General features: G+C 34.7%; 1 protein-coding gene across 1 annotated transcript in view; it reads left to right on the top strand.

Moving 5' to 3' along the window:
- The window catches only part of sli (slit guidance ligand), a 255,009-nt gene that overhangs the window by 215,917 nt on the left and 12,092 nt on the right, over positions 1 to 27,000 (top strand). The window contains exons 3-5 of the mRNA XM_077434116.1: positions 1,064 to 1,135; positions 8,037 to 8,108; positions 14,247 to 14,318. Coding sequence (XP_077290242.1) covers positions 1,064 to 1,135; positions 8,037 to 8,108; positions 14,247 to 14,318 — 216 coding nt within the window. The remainder of the gene's footprint in view (positions 1 to 1,063; positions 1,136 to 8,036; positions 8,109 to 14,246; positions 14,319 to 27,000) is intronic.

Here is a 27,000-nt window from a genome sequence, read left to right as displayed (position 1 = left end):
GGGTGCGGGGGGTTTAACTAGCGGTTACTACATCTATGGTCTGGCCAGCAGCGGGACTCTAGTGGGACTCGAATCCGTGACCACTCTGCTCGAAAGCATAATATGCTAACTAGTAGTCCACGCCGCTGTTTATTCTGATACAAAAATGTGAATGTTAATTTATATGTATTTACTAAATTTCACTGCATTGCTTAAAAAATGCTGCAAATTTACATATTTGACCATAGATGTCTCTATGGATGTAATTGGTATATATTTACTTTGTATAATAATACTTGTATCAAATGTGCAATGTTTCTAGACAGGGAGGCGCATTGGCATAAATAAAAAATTATATATACACACATACATATGTATATTAAATTTTAATGAGAATTTTTATCGGGATAAAATAATTCTTTAAAACGGTTTATATTACATATATACGTATTTTCTGATGCTTATTTGAGTCGTCATATTTTCGTGATGAAATTCGAACGAGAAAATTTGGAACTGTGGCAATCAACGTCGGGTTCGTTCCCGTTGAAAGAGTGGCGTTAAACTATTTTATAAAAATATATATTGTGTGATTTTTAGAGAGCGACGTCCAATTTGACTGTTGACGGATAAAAATTGACGTCGAGCTGAAAAAAATAAAGTAAAATTTGACACGAAAACTAATTTTAAAAACTGTCCATCAGTATTGAACAACTCTACGCAACGCAACTAACACAGTGGTACGTTGCATTGTATCGGCTTTTGCTTGGTTCTTTTTTTAGTACCGATGAAAGCGAATTTGTTGCTCTGATTTATTATTGCAACGACATGGCGATATCGGACGCGAACCACACTTTGACAAACATCGTCCTCCCCATCCTCCCACCGCGCCCAGAACAAATCCTCTCTTTCGACGAAACGTCACGTTCGGGGATTTCTTTAATCGCCCACTGAGAACGATCAAACCTGTCGCCATTTCACTGCTTCAAATTTATTTATTATTTACTTATATATTATACATTCGGCGCGTAAATCGCCACTTACTTACTTAGCAAGTTTGAATTAATTTTTGTACTTTTTTTTCCAGAGATCTGCAAGGCAACAACATCAGCATCATCACTGAGAGTGATTTCCGCGGTTTGACTAACCTCAAAACTCTGTAAGTGCAACTTTTTGTATAAAATCCATAGATGAAAAAACCTTTTTTTTCCCCAACTTCCCCCCGCTAGTTAAACCCCCCGCACCCCTCAGTTAGTGGCGAAAAGATCTCCAACGAAATTTGTATGTAATGCCATATCTAGGTTATTCTAGATCTATGATAAAATCTTTATATTTTGAGACGCTTTTCTTAATGAATCTATACTTATGTTAATTTTTTAATTTTTTTTTATTATTACATTTTATACCAGGAAGACCTTCCTGGGCAATAACAAACAATGCAGCATTTTTATTACACAAGTCGCTGAATTACGACACACTGAAACTCGCAAATTAACGAGACATCTATGAATTGCACATAAATTTTATTGTATATTAATCATACTCAAATAGTGGTGAAATAATATTTAGGAAGGTTTATAGCCAATTTAATCGGGAACCGTTTCAACAATGAAATCAGATAAATTGGCAGTACTAATGCTACTCTGATTGGAAACGATCAACCTGGAGTCACAAACATCCGGGTATGACCAGCAGCACTACAGTTATACTCAGAAAAATTATTTTTAATCGAGGTCAGCTCATGGGATCGAACCCGGCGCCTCTCGGTGTTACGCTGAAGCTTAACGACCTAGCTATGCTGCTGGTTAAATCATTTTATTGCATCTTGAAAAAAATTTAAACGGTCATGATTAAGAATGTTCAAAATATTCACCTCAATCTTGAAAGATCGCAGTTCTAAAATCTGTCGTTCTTAATCTTCCAATCACGAAAGTCAATCTTAAAAGATGAAAAGCATTAATAAAATCAAGCTTCATAATACAATCATGACATCACACAATCTTGAAATGTGTGGCAATAGCGAAAGTCTTTAGTTATGAAAGCAGATTATCTAGAAGCCTGTAATCGTATATGATCACTTTGATAGCTCACAATAAAATAAATAAAAGCAGACAATCTCTAAATTTCGCTGTATTAAAATACAACCATTGTGAAAGCTCGCAGTTTTAATAACTACATAGACTTTGGCGTTGTCTTAGTGCTCTTTAACCCTTTGAATGCTGACCAACGCCGATCGGCGTTTTGCCAACAAGTCCATGGGCCTGAAATATGCCAATAGGCGTTGTATTTTGAGCATGTACAATGTCAAGAATACTACCCGCTAAACCTTTCCAGGTAGCATTGAAAAAAAATGCATTGAACATGGGTGTATAATCCGTGTCATTTATATATTGTCAACGTTTATAAAGACTCGTTTACACCGGAATTTCTGAATGTATAACCATAGCAGAATTACCCGATGGAAATCCCTAACTGCTGAGTATTTTAGATTGTGGCTTGGCATTTAGATTGTAAGCATTACATTTTAACAACAACGAAGAAGATAGAATTAGTTTTGGAAAAATACATTCATTATTAGACTTCTTTTGTTTACTTTATATTGTTGCAAGATATAATAGAGAGTCTAAACGCACCTATACAAAATTTGAAACCCTCGGCGGTAGTGATTTAGGGTTTGTTTGCATTAGCCACAATTGCTTTCTATTGGATTTCTAAATAATTCTAGTTGGAAATGTTGGTGAAATTTTCAGCGTGGCGAGCTTTCAACAGAAAAGACGTCAGCCCTCAAAGGGTTAAATAACAATCCATTATTTAACAATGCAAGAGAGCAAAAAAGCATGGTTCACAAATAGCAATTGACAATATTAAACCATAGTGATTTTTTTTACAAAAAGTAATCTTTGTAAATAACTAAGGGACGGTGGTCAGGTTGCTCGACGACTAAAAAAAGATGGTTCGCTGTTGTCAATATCTATTGTAAACCATTTTTTTGCTCTCCTGCTTTCTCGGATAGTGGAGGGGTCTATTGTTATTTTATGGCGGCAACTCAACCGCCTATCTCTATCAATAATAAATGACCTTAAAAGTTCATAATATCATATAAAAAGTTAATCATTCTTGAAAATCTTTCAGTTCTGAAATAAAGCGATCTCTAAATATCACAACATTAAAATATGACCATTCAGAAAGCTCACTCACTCAAATAAGCTACATCCTTAGTTGAGTGCTGAAAGTAATTAAGCAAATGTACCTACATCCATACATATATGAGTAATTTCGCTTGACTTTCTACAGAATAACATATTGTAGCCCAACTTCAGACCATTCTGCATATAACACAAACACGTGACACCCTCAGCCTAACAGTAGAGTGAATAATTTAATTTTGAACGAAATATTATATTCATTCGCAGAAAACCCCACTCGAACAGAGTTTTAGCGTTCAAAGGTGGTCTCGCACGACTATGAGTCTTCGGTATATCCGGTTTTAATATCGCACAGGTTGTTTGCGTTTTATTTGTCCTTTCATCCAACGACACGGCACTCGACACGTCAAAAGCAGCAGCAGCCAAAGGGTTGTCGAACGAGAAAATGTCCCGGTTTCGAGCACCATCATCCAGATTCGCATTATCGGAGATACGCGGTTAATTACGGAATGGTGAAGCACTAAAAAGCTTCACTATAACGTCGTCAAGTTTAATGCACAATTTCCACGAGCATTTCAGCTTTCAGAAACTACACACGTGTTTGAATATATGTATGAAGCGCTCGTCTAATGGACCACTTAAGCATAATTAATTGACTTATTTTACTAGTGAGATTTTACTGCAAACACCGTGAAATACCTCTCGATTCGCGAGCAAAGTTCGGCTATGGCGTAATTGCGTTTCGCGCTACTAATGGCGTTGTAATGTAATATAGAAAAGTTGCGGAAAACCGACCCGAGTGCTAATCTTCCGTACGTTCGATCGATCAATCGGCTTTTGAACTTTTTACTTTGGGTCCAAGTTTGCGTGATGGCTAACACTTACCCTTCCGGAACAATGAGAATTGCGTTGTTGTAATTGATCACGTGTTTTTTTTTTTCGTTTATTGTTTTTATGAGGCTTTTATACGCACTGAAAGTTTGGAAAATGTCCGATTATCTTCTCCGTCTTTCTTAACACAAGTCCTACCATCTGTTTTTGAACCTTAAACTTTATACAACCTTCTGAATGACCCATTAATGTAAAGTGACTATTCGTACTGGTTTTACCAGTACAGTACTTGTTTTTTGGGTATCTGTCCTGGTAAGCCCTGAAATAAAACCAGTAAATTTTATGTAATAAAACTTTTTTATAAAATAAAAGAATTAAAATATTCAAAGCCTTCAGTGATAACGATGTCTCCTAAAAAATATTGGCAAATTATTATAGTTTAATATTATCTCTGTTTACCAGGGACATACATATGCTGATCTAATTTTCTTTAATGAACAATATGTGGTCTAGTGATAAAACGCCACTAAATTTTGAAACTTTAAAATATTTGCTTATCACTAAATATAGTTTTAACCATTCTTGAGTAGAATTTTATAAGAGCATTCTAGAAAACGTTCATTTGTTCACCTTGTTTTGTTCATTTTTATGATGAACCTTTTTTTTATGCTGTCTAGCTTTGTAGTTTGCCCTGTTTCCTGGAAAATAGACCCAAAACGCCCTATTTCCTAGAAAAAGCACGCTTTTTTTTATGCTGTCTAGCTTTGTAGTTTGCCCTGTTTCCTGGAAAATAGACCCAAAACGCCCTATTTCCTAGAAAAAGCACGCTTCCGGTCCTACCTCTATCTTAAGACACAAACAGACAAAGCTAGATGCGTCGACGACATCAACGAATTCCCCTATGCAATTATCACGGGTGGTCGACCGGGTCGAATTGCTCAAAGTGCTTGTGTACATGCAAATATGACACTTATGTATGACTCACACGGTCATCTTTCTGTCAACACAGTGATAATATATCGCGTAAAGGCAAGCAAAAAAGTAGCGGAAAGCCAAAAGTCACATCGGGTGACTTGCGAGCAACTTGGTGGGTGACTTTGTTGCGCGACCAGATCAAATGTATGCAGTTATATGGAAAATTCCACAATGGGCAACTCACCATTTGCCCAAGTCACCCGACTAATCAGGTTGGTTTCCGGCGTGTAAAATGTAAAGTGATCTCTAAACATGTAAAGCGTTGTATTGAGGTGTAATTAGTTGCCGGCGACTATCGTCACCTATTAAAAACTTAGATGTATTAATAAGCAGATTCTTGGTCGTTTGGTTGCCCGATTCGGTTGACCGAGTGGGACAACTTAAAATTACGCTTGTGCAACAATGTCAAAGATTTTTTAAGCAATCGCAAAGCCATCTATTAAAATAGCCATGGATAAAGATGATCACTGTTAATTATTTTATTTTTATTCAATCAATCATTCACACTTGTCTTCACAGATTGATACAATGCGATGACTGTGCTGTGCTATACATATTAAGAATTATTAATTATATATTTACATTAAACACTATGTACATCTATGGCTTTATGCCTTTAATCATTTTGGCAATAAAAATTTCTTCTGGGCCCTATTTATAAACCATTATAGCTAAATTCATGACAAAAAAGTAGAGACAAAGAAACGTACATATGTAGGTATGTATGTACATTTATTAAAATGCTATATGATAATCTCTCACTATTGTATTTTATTTTTTTTACATAGATATATACCAGGAAGGCTCGATAGGAAGAGTGCGCCTTCCAGCATTTTATTATTACATAAATCACTGTATTTCCAGAAGTTGAAGAACACGAAATAACAATTAATTAATTAATTAATTAATTACAGAATTAATCCATTGCGACAGATTTTAGATTTTGTACATAATTTTTACACATTATACACACAATATATGTATGTATACAGAAGATTTGTGACAACAGGAAAGATGATTTTTTGAAAATTTTGAAGAACCGTTTCAACAATGATCAGATAAAATTGGCAAATTCTGATAAGAAACGATCGATTTGGAGTCACAAATACCCCCAAATCTAACCAGCAGTTTGGTGGATCGAACCCACTGATCACTTGGTGCTAAACATACACGCTACCATTAAGCCATACTGCTGGTATATATTATTATTTATTATTATTAGACTTATTTATTATTATTTATTTATTATAATTATTATTATTATTATTTATTATTATTATTATTTATTATCAGTAATATTTATATATTTACTTATGTATTTATTTATTTATTTTTTGTTTACTATTTTTCAATACTTTTTTTTTATTATCTATATATTATTTATATGGGCGTTGGGGATTGCACTATTCTCCTCATCGTCTGGAATAAAAGCTATTATTATTATTATTATTATTATTATTATATACGTACATAAATAGTAATGTATTTGTTTGAGGAGACTTTTTTGATTTGGTAGTCAAAAATAAAGCGTGATAATCGATTGTTCGCCGTACCATGAAATCGATACACAGCATGACGTAGTAAATGACATTTTCCGTGCCAAAAGCACGAAATTGTATAAATATGTATATATGTATGTAAGCAATAAAGTGTAGTGAAAGGGCTCACCTGTAGGGTATACTTAGTGTGTTAAATATGTTTTCGCCAGTACGAAAGCATTAAGTTGCCGCGAAATGGTCATATTTCTGTTGCGGGGCGAAAGCACATTAGGGGCGCTCGTTAGCAGTGTGTTGGCGACCAATGGTCACACTGAAAACAAAAAGCGATCACTCTTCGCCATAAGTCTTCACGATGACGTGCGTAGGAGGAAATTAAATTTATGGAAGGCGACGAAGGGATCTTCATAACTTTGGTCCGGTATTGATGCTGACAGCCGGTTAATTCCAAACACATTTTCATATCCGGCAACCGCATACGTAATATCACACACACACACACACATACATAAGTAGTTCCTTTGATACGGCATTTCCCAAATAATTCTGCTCACCGAACATACTTTTCTTCAGAATAGTTATTTAAAGAAATCTTATATAGTTTACACACGTTTCAAGTAAAAACGTCAAGCTTAAAGTGAAAGTTGCTATGTGAAATTGAAAGTCTAAGTTCATACGTCACTTCCGTGGTGATTTGCTCGCAAGTACATATGTACATATGTAGATGACTTGACTTGAATTGTCATCAATTCCACTTGGCTTATCTTGTTATATAAATGCTTGATTAAGGGTCCCAACTATTTTTAAAATCAATTATTCGATTATCGAATATGAAATTGGTAAAATATATTATCTTATATTTAATTTCAAAAAATACTTCATAATAGTTTCGTTTTGGCGTTTTAGCAGTGCCAATTCTTGATTGCGATTTCAGTTCCGATTCTCGATCCCGATTTCAGTTCCGATTCCCGATTTCCGTTTCAGTTCTGATTCCCGATTACTCTTTCAGTTCCGGGTCCCGGTTCCAATTCTCAAATTCAATTTCAGTTCCAATTCTCGATCCCGATTTCAGTTCTAATTCCCTATTTCCAGTTCTGATCCCGATTACTTTTTCAGTTCCGGTTCCCAGTTTCGATTCTCAAATCCGATTCTCGATCTCGATTTCAGTTCCGATTCCCGATTCCTATTTCAATTCCTATTCCAATTCCGATTCCCGACTTCTATATCAATTGCGATTCCGACAATTTTCACTTGTAATTATTATTATACGTATAACTTTATTTTAATGCATGTATCAATTCTATTTCCGAAACCACCCGTTGAAATATCAACGGGTGAAACACTAGTACATACATATATACAGCTACGGGAGAATTATTTTCTTTTCTTGAGAAATAATTCCACACTTCTGATCGCTAGTTTAGATGCATTTGCTATATATGTATATATAGTACGCATACACATAGCAACACACAGTTTGATAAACACTGCTCTAATAGCAACCGTGAACATTATAAAATAATCTTGATGCCAAAAAAAATACAATTATGTACCTACTCATTTTTTACCTCCATTAACTCAGTAATGTTTTTATTTCTCTTTGTGATTTCAGGCAACTGACTGACAACCAGATACACACGATAGAGAGGGATGCATTTCAAGACCTGGTCTCCCTCGAAAGACTGTAAGTATACCTATAGCTATTACAGCACGTGTTTTTACGTATTATAGTGATTTTCGTCACGCGATTGCGCAATCGCATTTTTTTTTGCACACCCAGCATCCGATCAGATTTTTATCGCAGCGCAATCAAGCCGATGCTTCAAATTGACCGTTTTTTTCCAGCATTATATGTTTTTTTTTTATCCACACGAAAATCGAAAAAATAAACCTCACAATTCCACGATCCGTTTTTTACAATACAATAAGGCTCGGCCCCGACATTATTGGTCAAGAAATATTCTCAAATGGTCGGCCGGTTTATTCGCCATTATTATTCGAATTATTATGACAGTATCGTAAAATCTCCGTGTATAATAATGTAAGAGTCATTGGAACGGTCACAATACCTAGTCCGTGAATCTGCACGGCTTAGCCATTTGATGGGGGAAAAAAATGAATGAATAAATAAATAAATGGCATTCAATTCGCGTTCGTATATTTGTGTTTTGTGCGTTTATTTTTATTCGTAGAGAAATCGAGGCTCGTTAATGGCCGTTGAATTAATCAACTTTATGGTCGACGGGAAAAATTGTACTCTTTTGGCCCAAATCGTTCGTAATTCAACCTGGCACAATTGAACGTATTTATTTTTGAAAATTAATGCTTCATTGTGTTCACAATGTTTAATGCCTAAACGCTTTATTCGTATATACTTAATGGCAAATATTTCAATGTCTTTTGTGATTTTATCCATATTTGAATGCCATTTGTTCGTTTGATTTATTTATTTATTATTATGTACTAGTTGTTTTACCCGGCTTCGCTCAGTATTTGTAATATAAACAGCTTTAACATGGCGAATCTAATAGTTAATATTCTTCTTCTATTTATTAAATTTATTTGAATCAAAAAAAATATAATATTCAACCAATTGAATTGTCATAGAAACTTTGTTTTGTTTTCGAAGTTCCCAAACAAAGATACAAACATACAAAGTCTCTTTCGAAATTATATATTAGATCTTCTTAATTTTTTTCTACCTACATACCCACCTACATATATACCTACCGATATTGAAATTTTTCATTCAAATCGTCTTCTATTTACATCAAATAATATCGTTGTTGAATTGAATTCGACGCTTGCTATTTTTCTCTCCTCTTTATTATTTAGATTTCCTTTTTATTAATTCTATTTATACGCTTTTATTGCTTTCCTCGATTTACTTACAATATTGCATTACACAATTTCATTTTCTTTTTCATTTATTCATTTTATTTAACTTGTCAATGTAGTAAGTATTTTCAAATATCAAGGTCAAATATTTTTTTCTTTTTAATGGTTTATTGCATATAATATCATATTTATAATAATAATAATAATTTTAATCCAGACGATAGGAAGAATAATACAATCCCTAAATAATAATAAAATAAATATAATAATAATAATTATAATATTTGTAATTTAGCGTAGACGTGAAAAAGCCTTCCGAGTTCGGAGTGAAAGACGCAGCGAATAGTGGTAGAGGTAGTTTTTTGTTGTTGATCGGTCAACTAGCCAGCTCCGAATGAAACATTAATATTTATACTCTCAGCACGAAGAGATTATTGGTCGATGGGTCGCGAAACCTTATTGGCTGTTACATACATACATACATACGATATACAGCTTATTCATACGTCGAGGCCTTTTTGGCGCGAACGCGCGTTAAACCAGTGGTCGACGAACATCAATCACCTAATTTCTACGTTACAATAATAATATATAATAATTCATTAATAATATATATGAACAGTGGTTGATCAAGTTGATCGGTAGCTCTAGGCGCAATTTGATTTTGGAGACCCCTCTCCTCCTCCTCCTAAACAAAAAATGCCATATTTTTCAGGCATTCGAAGATATTTAAAGTATTGCTAAAGTTTTTTAGGGGCCCCCGCCTAGTTTTCATATACTGCCTATTTTCATAAATTCGAACTGAGGCACTCTCTCTTATATCATCTCTTGTATATCATCATCATCTTGGCACTGCAGGCGCTGCAGCACCCCCAGAAAAAAATATGAAAAAATTTCAATTGTATGCATTTATATATTTTGAATATATGTAATGAAAATAAAAATATAGTAGATATTTAACATACTTATTATTAATGAGTATGTCAAATGGATGCGGTGCATCCGCTCTAAAATCGCCAGACAAATTGAACGACAGATTAACGGACGGCTGCTTTAAATGCAATTCTCATCTTCTCGAATGATAGATTGCACATCAGATGACGGGTAACCTTTCGATGTGCGCAGATGCAATTATTAAAATGGTAATTATTAAAATGGATTTGGATCTTACAGGCGAGTTTAATAAGGCAAGATTCGATAAGTTCCGAATCTTGCCTTATTAAACTCGCCAGAAAGATCCAACTCAATTTTAATAATTGCATCTGTGCACATCGAAAGGTTACTCGTCATCTGATGTGCAATCTATCATTCGAGAAAACGAGAATTACGTTTAAAGCTGCCGTTCTGTCAATCTGGCGATTTTAGAGCGGATGCACCAAACCCATGTCAAATATCGAATTGCATTGTTATATGCAATTTTTTCGTAATTATTTCTAGGGGTGCTGCAGCGCTTGCAGTGCCGAGATGATGATATAACAGAGATGAAAAACATTTTCCGGTTTAATTGCCATAAACATAATTAAAATTAAATATTTCCCTAAAGTTCCCTATATGTACTGTATACATATGTGTGTATATACATATATATTTCTCATTTCATAAATGTACATAACTTGACTTGATTAACATAAATTCGCCATCTCTGATTCTGAATATAATACATTAGTCTGTACGCAGCTTAATATTTTAATCAACACATAAAGCCGCGCACAGACGCATGTAATTACTACATAAACGATTAACTTTGATACACACCTTTTTACGGCTCCAAATTAATTTAATAATAAATTATACATATCCGAGTACATACATAACAAATCTAATAATCAAAATATTACACAGTATATAATAATAAAATTTGATTATTTATTAATTAAATACTATCGTGGCTACCGGATCTAAACAATCGCCACTATTACAATAAAATAACCATTAAAAACTTGTCAAATCTTGTCATTTGTATTCAAATTATATACCACATACACTTACTTATTAATATTTAGAAACGACGAGCACAATCTCGTTTGTATGTTCCCGCATAATTCTAAAGCCCTCGACTAACCTCGATTTGCATACGACCACTTGATCTGCACTCGACAAAAGACCAAAAAAAAAAAAAAAAAATACAAAATTTATTCAAGTGCAATTTGTATAAATGTATACACATTATATTAGAGAAACTGCTTCAATTCAAATACGCTTTTTACATACCGACCCTTTTATCATACTTTTTACACAATACAAAACCAAGTACCGAAGCTTAGAGCTGTCAGATCAGCAAGGGTGTTGCGTCAGGAGGCCAGAGTGCCGCCCACGAAACCGTGAGTTCAAACGAAAAACTAATCACACCGTTATTTGTATGGAAAAAAACTGTCAATTTGTATCATCTCGTCTCATCTGTATGTACATTTCAAACAAAATTTTCGCTTTTTATTTTGATTTCACTTTTTAATCACGCTGCGTATGATATTCAGGTACACACTCTGAATGATAAATGTATACAGGAGTCGCAATATATCTCACAGATACGAAGAGCTTTTTTTTGTGTGTGTTCTCATTATTATTTCATTTTATCTTGAACGTTGAAATAGCGGTTTCGTGTCGCATTTTAGCGCTCGCAAACGAAATAAATCTCCCTAGGTAACTTTTATTCGTGGCGTGCCGCTTAATGTGATCGCATTAAGATTCAGACGGCGGCCGATTGCGCGAAATTAGCGCCAAAAACCCAAAAATTTCGAACCAACCTATATAATTTTGACATTAGCGTTAATACGATCGAACTGTGGAATTATAGTCTATTTTTTTGAGTTACGTTTCACGACGATTGTCGCGATCGAACATAAAGGTGCCATTATAGCGTGTGCTCTACTTGGGTGTATATCTTGCAGTCGTCAGATTATCGGATTAAAAAAATTATACCGTTTCAAAGCTAAAAATATTTCATTTTATTAAAACTTTTCAAATATATATGTAAATATGACTTTGGCAACACTTTTACTTTTATTGCGTTCCCAAAGCATTTTATATGCTTTTAAAGCATTTTTAATGCAAATAATAAATGATTTAATTGAAAAATTTCGACTTACTATCTTACAAAGTGCCTTCAGTACTATTAAAAATTTCCTTTTTTCAAAATACATACATATTCAAAATTTCATGTATGTAGTTTTTTTTTTTTATATTAGATTTATATTTTCCATTACGGGTTGCTCCTGAGCGACACCTATGGTATTCAATATTATATATTATATTCAATATTATATATTATATTCAATATTATATATTATATTCAATATTATATATTATATAATTATATTTATTCTTCATTTTTATGAATTTCTACTTCTGAGGCCTGGTTTTCAATAAATAAATAAAATAAAAATACATGCATATATCATCTTACCCGCCATGTCACAAAAAAAAGTCTAAATCCATAGACATATCTATGGATTAATTCAATAATTAATTAATAGTTAATTTCGTATTCTTCAGCCTCTGAAAATACAGCAATTTATGTAATAAAAACTCTGCAATGTTTGTAATTAATTATCTAGGAAGGGGCATTGGGGTCTACCTGTTAGGCCTTCCTGGTATATATCTTAATAAAATAAAAAATATCTAAATTTATAGATTATAAGTATGTATGTATGTATTTACATAGATGATAAAATAGTAAAAGTAATTTTGAAAGAGACTTTGCAAGTATTGTTGGTTGAGAACTTCGAAAACACGTCAAAATTTCCATGAAAACTTTGGGAAGGGGAAAGGGGGGTGTCGGGGGCATTCGCCGGGAGGGAACTTCGTAAACAAAACAGTTTCTATGATGATTCGATATATGTATATATTTTTTCGATTCAAATAAATTTAATAAAAAAACAAAATGAATATTTACTATTAGATTCGCCATGTTTAAGCTGTTTATATTACAAGTCGGTCTCCGTGACGAGACAGAATGTTAAATTACAGAAAACGCAAATATCGGAAGGCAAAGATCGAAAATCGAAAGATCTTAAGTCGAAAGATCAAAAAAAATGGTGCATGGTAAACGGTACATACTCACTTAATTTGCGCGAGCAGGATACAACAGGAACAAGAGGAACAGGTTTTTCCTCCCGTATTAATGTGCGCGCGCAGAATACGGGAGGAAAAGCATGTTCCTCTTGTTCCTGTTGTATCATGCTCGCGCAAATTAAGTGAGTATGTACGTGAGTATGTACCGTTTACCATGCACCATTTTTTTTTTTTTGATTTTTCGACTTAAGATCTTTCGATTTTCGATCTTTACCTTCCGATATTTGTGTTTTCTGTCATTTAACATTCTGTCTCGTCACGTAGACCCATTACAAGTACTAAGCGAAGCCGATTAAAGCAACTAGTTATTTATATTTAGGACAAACAATAGACACGTCCGAACCAAACAAACTAACATACAAAATCTCTTTCGAAATTATATATTAGAGATACTGTGCAATATATCGAGTGGTATATATGTACATACATATACATAGTCCTTTCATTGTTTCTTTGATGAAAATAGACCAATTTTTTTTCATTTTAGAATATTCGATCTGTTAAACTGACAATGTTACGTTACGTAGAGCGCACGCTATAGTATTACCACCATAAACGTTACAATATAATTCAACCGCGCAACAGTACGTCACACCCACTCGACGACGTGGAGTAAAATTTTTCGGGAATCGTCCCAAAAATAATAAGGGTCCATTGTGTCGTGTCTGTGAGATGGATTGCGGTTGTTGCTCAGACACGCAATCGACACACAAAGCCACGGCAGGAGTCTGAGAACACCAAAGTCCTCAAACCCCATCTCGTCTCCCATTCGCCAGGATTTCAGGAACCCCCAAACCCCCCCCCCCCTCACCCGGGTTTCGGGTACCCCGTGCCCGAACTCGAATAAAACCCATTAGAATTTAGTGTGGCGCCGCCACTGAAAACTGTTGCGATTAATCAAAATGTTTTCCAGACGATTAAATTTAAACCGGTTGACGCATATTCAGGACGGGACGTTTTCCGCGCTGGCAAGTCTCATCCGACTGTGAGTATTACGAGAACCCGCAAAAACCAAAACCCAGAACCCAACCAACCCCCCACCCCCTCTGTGCCTCACCCCAAACTTGCAAGCCTGAAAATTCCGGTTGTGGTATAATAACTAAACCCCCCCACCCCCACCTTACTTAAAACCGCATATGTGAAATCCGATCGCATTAACAAGAAAAAACGGCATTCGCTTTTATAAAAAAACCTACCCCCCCCCCCCAGCCACCCCCTGCTACTCAATTTTTTAATATTATTTTTGGTGTTGGGTTTCTTCCTTTCAAGTGTTGTGCGCTAACCCCCTTCGAAGCTTTAGGCGTGGATTTATTTATGTACTTTCAAAATATGTAAAAGTTGATATAGCGGCTGTCAATCAAGTAGCTTGGTTCATTATATTTGTTTTACTTTGAATTTCAATGTAATGAATTAAATGTGAATGATGGTTGCCGTATTGATTATTGATGCTACGTTTTAACCTGTGTGATGACTTTTGTCCCTTTTTTAATGTATGATTTTTTTTATTGCTAGAGTTTGTTTCAAAATATTGTATTATAATAATATAATTGTATAACCTATGATTGAAGTAAAAACATATATGAGAGATAATGAGAGCCTATAATGCAAATTTTATAAGATATTGTGTGAAAAAGATTAAGTTATAGACGTTTAAATAATTAAAACCTGACAAAGTGAGAGAGTGGCAGAAATGCACATAAATACGGTAGTTTACCATTAGACCTCAAAATGGTCAAAATTGTGGCAGTTTTTAAACTTGTCTATTACGATTAGTTTTCACTATTGTACTGGCGGATTTCATTTGTATATATATTGTTGACCAAACCGCGCAAAATGGCAAAGTTTCAAAGCGATCAGAAGAATATAAGATATCAAATCTAAATGTTGTCAGACGAACGAGCGAAGGCAAGCTTAGAAGAGGCTTGTAAAAATATACATACATATATAATCTCAATGAAATTCAATTTCTTGAGGATTATAATTGACATAATATGTAAACAAAGGCAAATGAGATGCTTGTTATTTAAATACTGAGTACAAATTCATTCATTCGTCCGTCCATTGTTCAAATGTTGTAAATGCATTGTTAAAGGTTTGCCGAACCTTTTTTAGAAAGCATTTACAACAATCGAACAATGGACGGCACGCTTCCGGTCCTACCTCTAGTTATAACTCTGAAGTCTTATGACTCAAATTCTAAAGAATTACATATCAGACTATATGACTTACCCAGCGTAGAATACATATGTACATACATATATTTTTTCAAAATAAACAATGAAGACGTTTGGTGAAGGATCAATATTTAAAAAACCTACTATAATAATATATGTCATTCTAATAAGAAGCTCGTATGGTTTATATTTATGTATTACAATTTTTCCATATAATAGTGACATTACAGATTAGTTCCAAGTGGTCACTATAGCTTAACAAAAAATATATAAATTTAAAAGAAAATAAAATAAAACATATTAATAAAAAACAAAAGCAGCATAAATATAAAACAAATACAATAATAGAACACGATACGATCTCAAATTAAACAATCTCTCAACCAGATCAGCATAATTTAGATTGAAAAAATCCAAGGTATGAAGATATGTATCAATTTGGTATGTAGTTGGGAGACATTGAAACATATGTACATATTGAAATTGAAAGGTTGCACAATTTGCATTTGTCGCACGTCAACAGACATGATCTATCGCCTGTTTTCTTATTGCATTTTGATTGTTATCCTTTTTTAATAGGTAGGACGTGTCTAGGTGATGTAAGAAGAGACGGAGAGAAAGGGAGGGTGTGCACTACCAGTAGTCCAAATTGCAGGAAATAGTTTAATGAAGCGACACAAATTGTATTAGTGGAGCGTATTGTGCGAGACAGGGGTGCTACACGTGGCGGCGTGCGTGCCCCGGTGTAAACCGTTCTTTATTTCTGACAACAATGACCGACCGAGGGGACACTGGGTCACAATGGGACCTGGTCTAACCGGCTCTCTTTCACCGTCGAACTACACAAAACCCGCCCATTGTACGAGGATCGACCCTGTTCCTACACCCCTGCCCTCCCCTTCGTTCGTCCCTTCCTCTCACCCCCCCAATTCAATGTCGTCCCTTAATCGACGTTGCCCTTTCGATGTTGATACCTTTTTTTTTACATTTATTGACGTCTTCATAGTGCCACCGTCAATTAACATATCATTTGTGACGTTGGAAATGCCTCGAATATTTACAATGGTGTTCGGTGATAAACGTAGATAGTTATTGCAATCAATGCTTAAAAAGTCATTATTTATATAATATACCTACTTTAATACATTTGAATTAAATTAAAAAATTGAGATAAAAAAACCAATCCTTATACACGTAGTGAAGTATAAAACTGGCCAAATAAATGTATAATAGCTAGGGAAAAAATATATGCACATTTTTTACTTTTAAAATTTGCAAGAGTATTAATTATAAGTATTTTAAAGCAATAAAAAATCACAATCATTAGAAAAAACGTCCAACTATTAATTTCAATACTCAATTTTATCACAGCAATACTATATTTTGATTTAAAGACTGCAAAAACTAAAAAACTGGAAAAATTTAGACGGTCATATGTACGTCATAAACCAGCAAAAATAATTATCATATTCAAATTCAATGAGTCAAATTTAATCCGAAATTTATTTAGTCTCCACTCCGGTAACTCAACAACATGATTTGTGTTAATATGTATTTAAATGTGGTATATGTATACCCAAAGAGCGTAGATTAGTTATGTATTTGCGGTATTTTATTAATTTGTTCGTGTTATGATTTTTTCCGGAATCCCTTTAAAAAAAACCGAGCAAAATGCAAAGTTTGAACACGATCGGATAAGAACCCATATTTCGTCAGACGAAATCCGACGAAAAAATCGAAAGCGAAGTAAGAAGAAAAAGAAAGGGCGTTGATAATTTTTCCACTCTCCCCAACCCTCTAATCAACCCTGCATATCAAATGTATACATAATATTAAAAAATTAGAACAACCCTAATATTCTAGGATGATGATTGTCGCCATATCCATACGTATGTATATTTTAACACAATTTAAATCGTCCCCTTCGCAAAAACAATAATCTAAATAAATTGGCGTAAAAAAATGTACTCGATGCGACATAAGAAAGTTTGTCTAAGTAAGTGAATTACCCAAGTAATATCTCGTTTTAAGTGCAGAGTTTCGCGTGCCGTAGGTTCGGTGTCCCTTCTTCAGCCGTAGGGCTTTTGTAATAAGCATTAGGGCGACCGTAGAAGCTTCAATAATTCAATTGTAGACCTTTCTATCGTGTCAGGGATGCCGAAAGCAAGGACCGCGTACCCGACTTTAATTGTGCATGCTCGTCTTCCAAGGGCCTTACGGCCAAATCGACATTTGATTTCGACACTTCATTCCGGATATACATATGTAGAGATCCTAAATTAATCCATTCGTTTTACTATAGGTATACACACACCCTGGAATGGATCTATCCTCGTATCCTCCATTTCGAAGAGTACTATATACATATGTACATATATACACATGGCGTCCTTGGAACTCAATGATGATATATCCAAACAACTCTGTTTGTAACGTGCAGAAACGATTGCTAAAAATGTGGCAGGGGATGAAAACACCTGTAAGGTTTTAAATATTTAGAAAGGTCTGAAGTGTCTCAAACCGCCAAGCTGCCTTGTGGGAGTTACAATATGAATATACTAAAAATGTATCACGATAGCCCACTTTAGAGTCCCTGCATTGAATAGTTGATGAAGAAATAGGGGAGCTTGGTAAGAATTCAAGCCCCCTACGGTTGTTATAATTGCGTGGTTCGACGAAAAGAGCATTTGATGCATTCGCTCGACACAAAAATGCACTTGAAAATGCATCGCTAAAGTCAATTGACCGTATTGATGACCTAAACAATTCAAACTTTCAAGTTTATATTATGATACTTCATTTTTAATTTAATTAAAAAAAAACGAACTTCAAGAACTTTATAGACATATAGGTATAATAAATAAAGCTTCTTTAAAGTTTTTTAAATTAAGCCATTCTATCCCAGTAATATGTTATTAGTCGATATACATATTTAAACTCGCTTGTGAGAAGTAAGCTCGAGTATTTTTGCGTAGGGGTGGGTGGAGTATCCAAATAAAAAGCTAAAGTCGCTTCACAGCATTTATTGGGTGATTAAGGAGATCCACGCACTGCCAGTACTCCGTCCAGAATGCTTTCATAATGCTTTCATAAGTACCTGCTTATAAAGAGAAGGTCGCTCACTACATCTTCCTCAGCGCGTTTGTTTGCCTATTGTTATAGTCACGTACCAGATACGCAGTTCCACTGTCTTGGAATGCAGTCGCACGCTTTTGCGCTGTCAGTTTTGATAACTCCAGTGGGAAGTGACCGAATGCCGTTACCGACCACTAAGTCAATTCGGGGGTCTCCATTGTTAGCCGACTGCACTTAAGCGTGGAGATAATCCTCAAAAACCAATTAGCATATGCTACAGTATAATGCTATTGAGTGAAGTCCGCATTAAGCAAATTACTATCAAATCGATTGAGAAAATGCAAAAAGAATTTCATTGTTTCCTGTGTGTTATATAGGAAAGAGTATGGATATTACCCATATCTCTACCTTACTCCTTTCCTTTTGTGCATGTTTGGATATAATTCCCTTGAACTTCTGATAAACTTCTCATAAATGAGTTTTATTCTCCAGCTTAGGTATACGTGGTAATATGTCATGTTCGTTGTTGCTGAAACGGCTGAGACTTTATGTCGCTTATAATTATGTGCAAGGTAGACATCATCATTTGATGGTTGTACCTAGTGCCCGCACAGTTCTTTATTGGATGGCTCATATTCCAAAGAGCTATCCATCTTCTTAATGAAATCGTTGCTTCAGTGCCTGTAATATTTTCCCTCTCGGTGAGCGTAGATTATCAGAGATTATTTTAACCTATTTGTCTGATAGCCTGCGCTCATTATTATTTTCATAATCGGATGTGATGTATGAGTGGATTTTGATCTTCTCTCTTTTATTTGGGTCTCACGGGGATGTTTTATATTCACAGCAAGTTCTTTTACATATGTACATACAATGAACATACATTTGTGTTGACTGTTGATGCAAGGCATTCCCAATTTTTCTCCTTAAATTTTACTATTATTATATTTTTTGTGACTACTTCTAATATTATTTAAACTTTTGTCGTTATTGTTTTTATTGTGTATTCCAGATATATTGTATATTTAAAAAAAATCAAACTAACATTGACAACAAATTAAAATCTGCTTCTCGGGCTTTGAGTTTATAAAATACATTTCAAATCAGACTCAAACTATAGCCAATTGTCTATCAAACGACGTTTGGAGTGAAAGAAAGTGTATCTTGTCAATAATCACTGATGGTTTGAATACAATCTTTGATAAGTTTTAATCTACACAAGATCGGGGTTTTTATTGGAGTTGAATTGTGAAAGATGAATACAAACAAAACAATATTTCATCCAATTGACAATAGAAAAATAAACATATTGTTTACATATCGGGATACATAATATATAAATCTGTTGCTGGAACTTAAAATTAATAAATCACATGACAAATCAGATTCTAATCACTTCTAGCTGATGGTCTATTAAACGAAGTTTGAAATGAAAGAACGAGTATCTTGTCAAAAATCAAAACCTGTAAGCAATCCGCTGATGATGTGAGTCCAATATTTAATGATTTCATCTAAGATCTGTATTTGTATTGGAGTTGAATTGTGAAAGACGAGTACAAAGAAAACAATGTGCTATATGATGTTATGATGTTAGTAAAAGCAAATAGATACATTGTATAATTATTTATCAACTAGAAAATTAATAAACAGACAGTTTCAACGGTTTGATGCAATTATAAAGCAACCCAATCTAATCTAAAGTAATTACATAAATAAATAATTGTTTGTAATTGGCCAGGAAAGCCAATTGGGGTTTACCTTTTAGGCCTTTCTGATAAATATATAAATAATATGTATACAACTTAAACTAATCTTAAAATATATATATATATATATATACATATGTACATATTTAGACGAAAATTATAAATTTTGCTGACTTTGTAACGAATATCTATTTATGTTATTCTGGCTCGCAATATATGTATGTACGTTTATATTTATGTACAGTATTTTCCTGTCATGTAATATATTTTCAGCTCGGACATTCCTTTTCCCTGTCAAAACGATTTTTTCTAAATTTTATTACCTGTCGAGTTAAAGACATGTTATGTCGTGCTGAAAATATTATCCGTCACTTTATATTATAATACAAATATCACACAGAAAAGCTCAACAAACAGAAGGATTGTTCATTCTGTAATATCCAAGCCGCATCAAGCGCTCGATACGGCACGAGGATACATCACGGCAGAATGGTCCTTATCGAATTTCTAATAAACTCAAAGCCTTCAGTTTCAGTACTACTGCCGGGATTCCTGAAGGACCCTTCGCAGCCACACCCAACATTTTCCACAACCCGAAGAAAATTTGAAAAAAATCACCCACTGCCTATCGCACTTCGTAAACTTCCACATCACCTTAATTGACGTATGGAGGAGATTTTTTTCCCTTGACCCGTCATACGTCAAAAGTAATTTTTCATCAGTTCGCCTAGTATATATGTATGTAGGACATTTATCTTATTTTCCGATCGTAAAATTCAATTTCGTCGGCGCGTATCGTGCAACGAGTTTCAGATTTGAAACAATTATACAACGACGAATTTTTTTCACGTACGCGTTGTTTGTCCAGGGCGAATTAATCTGAAACGTTGACCCTTAATCTGTTTTGAATTGTACCCACGTTTCCCTTAATCAAATTGAAAAACGGATATACCTATCTGATTATGACCACGCGACCGGCCACGAATCAATTATGCTCAGTCCTTACCTCTTTGCGGTTACCTACGAACCCTGTAATTTGATTTGTTACATTCCTGTTCAACATTCAACAGTCCCAACTCGTAAAATGTTTCGCCGTATTGCTAACGAGCAATTCGGCAGTTTGGGAAACCGGCCCTTAACGACTCGAGGTTAAATTTTGCAAACATTTTATGCTACGGCTATCGAATCTCAACTTTACCTATCTAAATTAGTCTCGCATCCTGCGAATTCCTTCATTCCGACAAATTCTGACCATATATTATACAACATAGACACATATTATATATTGCAGATATATATATTTTGTTGAAAATAATACCTAAATTTTGTATAACTTCGAAGCAAAAAATTCGCTCTTCCTATCGATGTTAAGAAATGAAGTTGCCACACAAGAAAAACAATTGGTCGTCTTTAAAAAATCTAACAAATATAAAATACTAGTGTTTTTACCCGGCTTCGCTCGGTATTTGTAATGTAAGCCGCTTAAACATGGCCAATCTAATAGTAAACATTTTATTAAATTTATTTGAATAGTTTTATTTTATTTAAATTTATTTGGATATTAATTTGTTTTTCTACGATCCAACAATAGTTACATGCATAGTCTCTTTAGAAATTATAGAGATTATGACATGCTTGAGATCATTTATTTTATACTATAGGTAGATACTTTATATGATTTTTAATATATTCGATAAAAAAAGTGTTGGTACATGTTTTCGGATAATGAATGAGCTGTTCACAAGATTAAAACAAATTAGGCCAAGACTGAAGATCAAACTTTGTGTTTTTGTCATAATGTTGTTTGCCATAATGTGTTCAGATTCTTCTTGTTTCCTCCACGCTACACTGCACCTAAAATTTATGTGTATTTTTCTTTTAACTGTTTGTGTTATAAAAATGTTTTTTTTTTATTATAAAAAAGTCATATATGTATAATACATATGTATGTAATATAGCACATTGGTTACGTTAATATTAACCACTGAGGGGTGGCCGGGTTCGAGCCCTGGGTTGACCTTGATTGAAGAGAATTTATTCCGAGTATTTCTGCAGTACTGCTGGTCAGACTTGGATATTTATTACTCCAAGTCGATCGTTTCCTATCAGAGTTCGCCAATTTATCTGATTTCACTGATGAAACGATTCCTCATCAAATTGGCAAAAAAAAATCCTATCTACTATTTGTTACCACTATTTGAATACAATTTCAAATTTATAAATTAAAAATTTAAATATATGTAAATACAAGTTCAATACCATATATGTCGCTCAGGGGCAACCCGTAATGGCATCATATTAGAATATGTAATTTTTAATTTTAAATTAAATATTAAAAGTATGATAAATTTTAAAAATTCCAGAATAAAATTTAAAAATGTTTTCTTTAAACCATTGCACAAACATCATATATAGTCTGCAAATGACGCTTGAATGTCGCTTTCTAGTGGAGCGTTTTGTGTTAAATCAATCATTTTCTGATGAATTACAGCATTTATAAAAGTATTCCTGAATTATTTTTTTATTGCCTTACATGTACATATGTATGTAGATAGAACATAAAAAGGCAATACATTGATCTCGTTCTCGACGAAATAAAAAGTCTCTCAGACTGTATTCATTGGGGGGGGGGGTGGCCTCATGTTGAGGGCTTTATTGGCCGACTTTGACGTTGACCTTTAAAATGAACTACATTTATAAAATTAGATTGAATAGGGTGTATTTCAAATCCCAATAGGAATATTGAATATACGTTACACAACTTTTTGTTGTGAAAATGTGCTACTCGCTGAACCGGTTAAATATCACTGTCGCGAATAAACAGCTGTTAGCAGTCGTCGTGGCGGCGTATTGTTTCAAAGGTTTCCGAATCACATCCTTTACACGCTGAAAACATATTTTCTCACAAAACACAATCGTCGGAAGGGAAAATCGCTTTTCCATCTGTTTTCTTTGTTCCCGCAATTTTCCGCCGGGTCTCACAGTCCTCCGCTGCTGCTGTCGTCGTCGTCGTCTTCGTCTCCTTTCTTTTTTTTCCCCCCACCGTTCGCTTTCTTCGCGGGAAGAAATCAAAGCGCCTTTTGTTATTCTACGCATCAAAGGGAGAGTGTAGGTGGCGCCACTTTTCGACAAAGTGGCGAAATTCGCACAATAACAAAAATCGCTTTTATTATTCGCACACCGCCCCTTGTAATCCTCTACGTGTAGTGTGATTTACGCCCCCCCCTCCCCTCCACACACACACATACATTTAAATTATTTTCAGCCCTTACGTTTATAAAGGCTCACTTGCAGGGGGTGGCCTACTTCATATGAAACACATGTAAAGCCTCTAAATAAATACGTCTTAAAGAGTAAAAAATAGACCTCTTCATAAAACATAATAAAGCTCTCAAAGCCCGCCATATTTCAGTGTCTTAAATCAAAACACTTCAACTGTACATTTGATATGATATCGATATAAACAATGTTATAAAAACGACACATCCAATATGAGTAATAACAATGAGTAGCCTAGCAATGATATATTCTAGCAGAATAGTCCCATTTTGGCCAAAATAAATACATACGTCGGTCATAAGCAATATTTGGCCATAACCAATAAACAACATTTAAATCAAGGCCATCATGATTGCGATTATAGCAAAGATGGTTTACTCAATCCGTAAACTGATTATCATTTTATATATGTAGATACATACATATATGGTATCCGAGGACGTTTGAAGTTGTCCAATTACAAAATGTATTTATGTGAAGAGATTGAAACAGCAATGGACGAGCCACATGGCTAGAAGAATGGACGAAAGGTGGACACAGAAGTCCTAGAATGGTACCCGAGAGAATGCAAAAGGGTTAAAGGAAGACCGCAGGGAAGATAGGTAGACGAAATTAGTAAAATGTGTGGGGTGAGATAGATGAGAGTTGCACAAAACAGAGACGATTGGAAGCTTGTTGGAGAAGACTTCATCAAGCAGTGGATTTTGAATGACTGTATGTATGTAGATTATGGTATATATTTTGGACCAATAACTTTATCAGGGTGAACGGAATGGAATGTTGGTATTATTGTAACCACGACTGTTTAATACAACTGAGGGAAAGGAAGTAAAGTAGTAGCCACCAACACGAACGAACTCCACCATGTTGTAGAGCCCCTACAGCTTCATATATAATATGATTTAATCTGACTGCCAGGGCCTCGCCTACCATATTTACAAATGTTTGCAACGCACACAGGCGGCCGAAAGAAATGAGAGTTGAAAAAAATATATTCCTTAAAATTATGAAATAAGACACCGCACTTTTTAAAATGTATTTAGATTGTCTTGTAGTATACTTGTGGATTGCCGTTGCAAGTTACAACTAGTAACACACCTGAAATATAATTCGGGGAAATAACGGGATAGCAGGTATAGCTTTAGTCCGCATGAAGCTAGGTCTTTTATGTTATATTATCTTTACGACTTCCAGACGTATTTCTTCAAGGATGTTGAGTGTCGGTTGGTCATCGAAAGAACAATATCCTATATGTAGGATTGGGGTATAAAAATACTATACTTTCATGAACGGACTTGAAAACCTTCAGTCTCTCTCGTCATCTGGTCGTGTTCAGAACTAAACGTTTTGGTTTTTTGTGTTTTCCTGGTTGATTTTTATTGTGATTAAAATTTCCATCACTATATTTATCACAAGCTAAGATTTTTGCACTACTCGCATGCACTTCATTTTTTTTATTAATATGATTTATACAAATGCTGATAAAATTAAAGAGCGGTCAATGTATGTAAGTTTGCACACGAACTCCTAAGCGCGGCCCTGCTGACAGCTCTTCTAGTTTGTCTCCTTGGTAATCATTGCAATTGCGACGTTTTTATTTAACCGTACTTAAGGCCTGACCGCACTATGCGTCAAACGAACGATCCGACACTTTACAACAGTATGCGACAATATTAGGTAAACCGCACTTGAACGACAGCGATGCGACACTACGCAGTAAATTATGTCAAGCATTCGTTCAGTATCTCGTAGCAAGATGGACGAAACGGGCACTATTATAGTATCTTTGATATGCGAGGAAGAAGAACAATCGAGAAAAACCAAAAGATTATGGCTGCATGCTATTTCAAAGTCACGATATGAAGCAGAATAATTATCGCAAGGCAATCCCCACTCAACGACACTTGCGTCACGTCGCAAACGACACCTTGCGTCAAATTTCATACAAACAATATTTGGTCGCGTACTGTTTTGAAGTGTCGGATCGTTCGGTTGTCGTATAATGCGGTCAGACCTTTAAGAGGGCTGGACACCAGCGCCTTGTCCATACAAACGTATTAGACTTCTCCCTTCCTCAATTATGGCACTAGAGAAATTATTTTTTAATATGCTATGGATATCCACCATTGGGATGCATCTATCGTTTTATTTTTTTGATTAGTTATTTTTTATAGGAGCTAGGAGCCGCCAAACATCTATAAAATCGCCTCTTTTTTACACCCACGAAAAGAGTCCAGCGTGCTTATTTAACGGTCGATTTAAAAAAAATACGCGCATAATTGCACAGAAAATATCTTTCTCATACCGATGATGATTTTTTTTTTAAATTGGTCCAGTTTTGGAGGAGAAAATAGGAGAATACGAAACCTCGATTTTGTCGATTTAAAATACGTATTATCTGGTCGAAGCGCAACTTTCGCATTCACTAAATATATATATTGATATACATATATTGTCGCATTCACTCAATATATATATATCGAAGAAAGGAAAGGCAACAAAATTAAGGTTTCGGGTGTACAGCCCTCTTAAGAGGGCTGGACAGCAGCGCCTTGTCCATACAAACGTACTATACTTCTCCCTTCCTCAATTATGGTATTAGAGAAATTATGTTTTAATATGCTATGGATATCCACCATTGGGGTGCATCTATCGTTTTATTTTTTTTGATTAATTATTTTTTATAGGAGCTAGGAGCCGCCAAACATCTATAAAATCGCCTCTTTTTTATACCCACGAAATGAATCCAGCGTGCTTATTTAACGGTCGATTTAAAAAAAAATACGTTGATAGATGCACAGAAAGTATCTTTCTCATACTGATGATGAATTTTTTTTAAAAATTGGTCCAGTTTTGGAGGAGAAAATAGGAGAATACGAAACCTCGATTTTGTCAATTTAAAATACGTTTTATCTGGTCGAAGCGAAACTGTCGCATTCACTCAATATATATATTGATATACATATATTGTCGCATTCACTCAATATATATATCGAAGAAAGGAAAGGCAACAAAATTAAGGTTTCGGGTGTACAGCCCTCTTAAGATGCAACTAAAAACTTCCTTTGGTAACAGTAGCCTCAACGATCACGTGCTAGTATTATAGCAAAAAAGTATACGCCCAATGCCCAAACACTCGCAAGACATTCAAGCAAATTGATTAATGTTCTAATAAGAGATTTACTCTTTAGATTAGAAATAGTTTTACAAGGAATGCCAATTAATTAAAGTCGTCCGAGGGTGGGTAGTAAAAATGGGTGAGAAACGGGAATGAGGGGAGTTTGAGGTACAATTGAGCGACTACGCCTCGGCAAAGTTGGCCGCTGGAAACAGTTTAAAGCTGTACAAAGGACTAATTGCCTCAGACTTAGTGGGTCTTTGTTGCCTTATTAAGCCGGCCGTGCTCCCCTTTTGTTCCAGAGCACAATCGACG

The sequence above is a fragment of the Arctopsyche grandis genome, chromosome 7 (assembly GCF_051622035.1).
Source record: "Arctopsyche grandis isolate Sample6627 chromosome 7, ASM5162203v2, whole genome shotgun sequence".
Taxonomy (NCBI): Eukaryota; Metazoa; Arthropoda; class Insecta; order Trichoptera; family Hydropsychidae; genus Arctopsyche; species Arctopsyche grandis.
The sequence above is the reverse complement of the archived record's forward strand: the minus strand, read 5'-3'. Positions and strand labels throughout refer to the sequence as shown.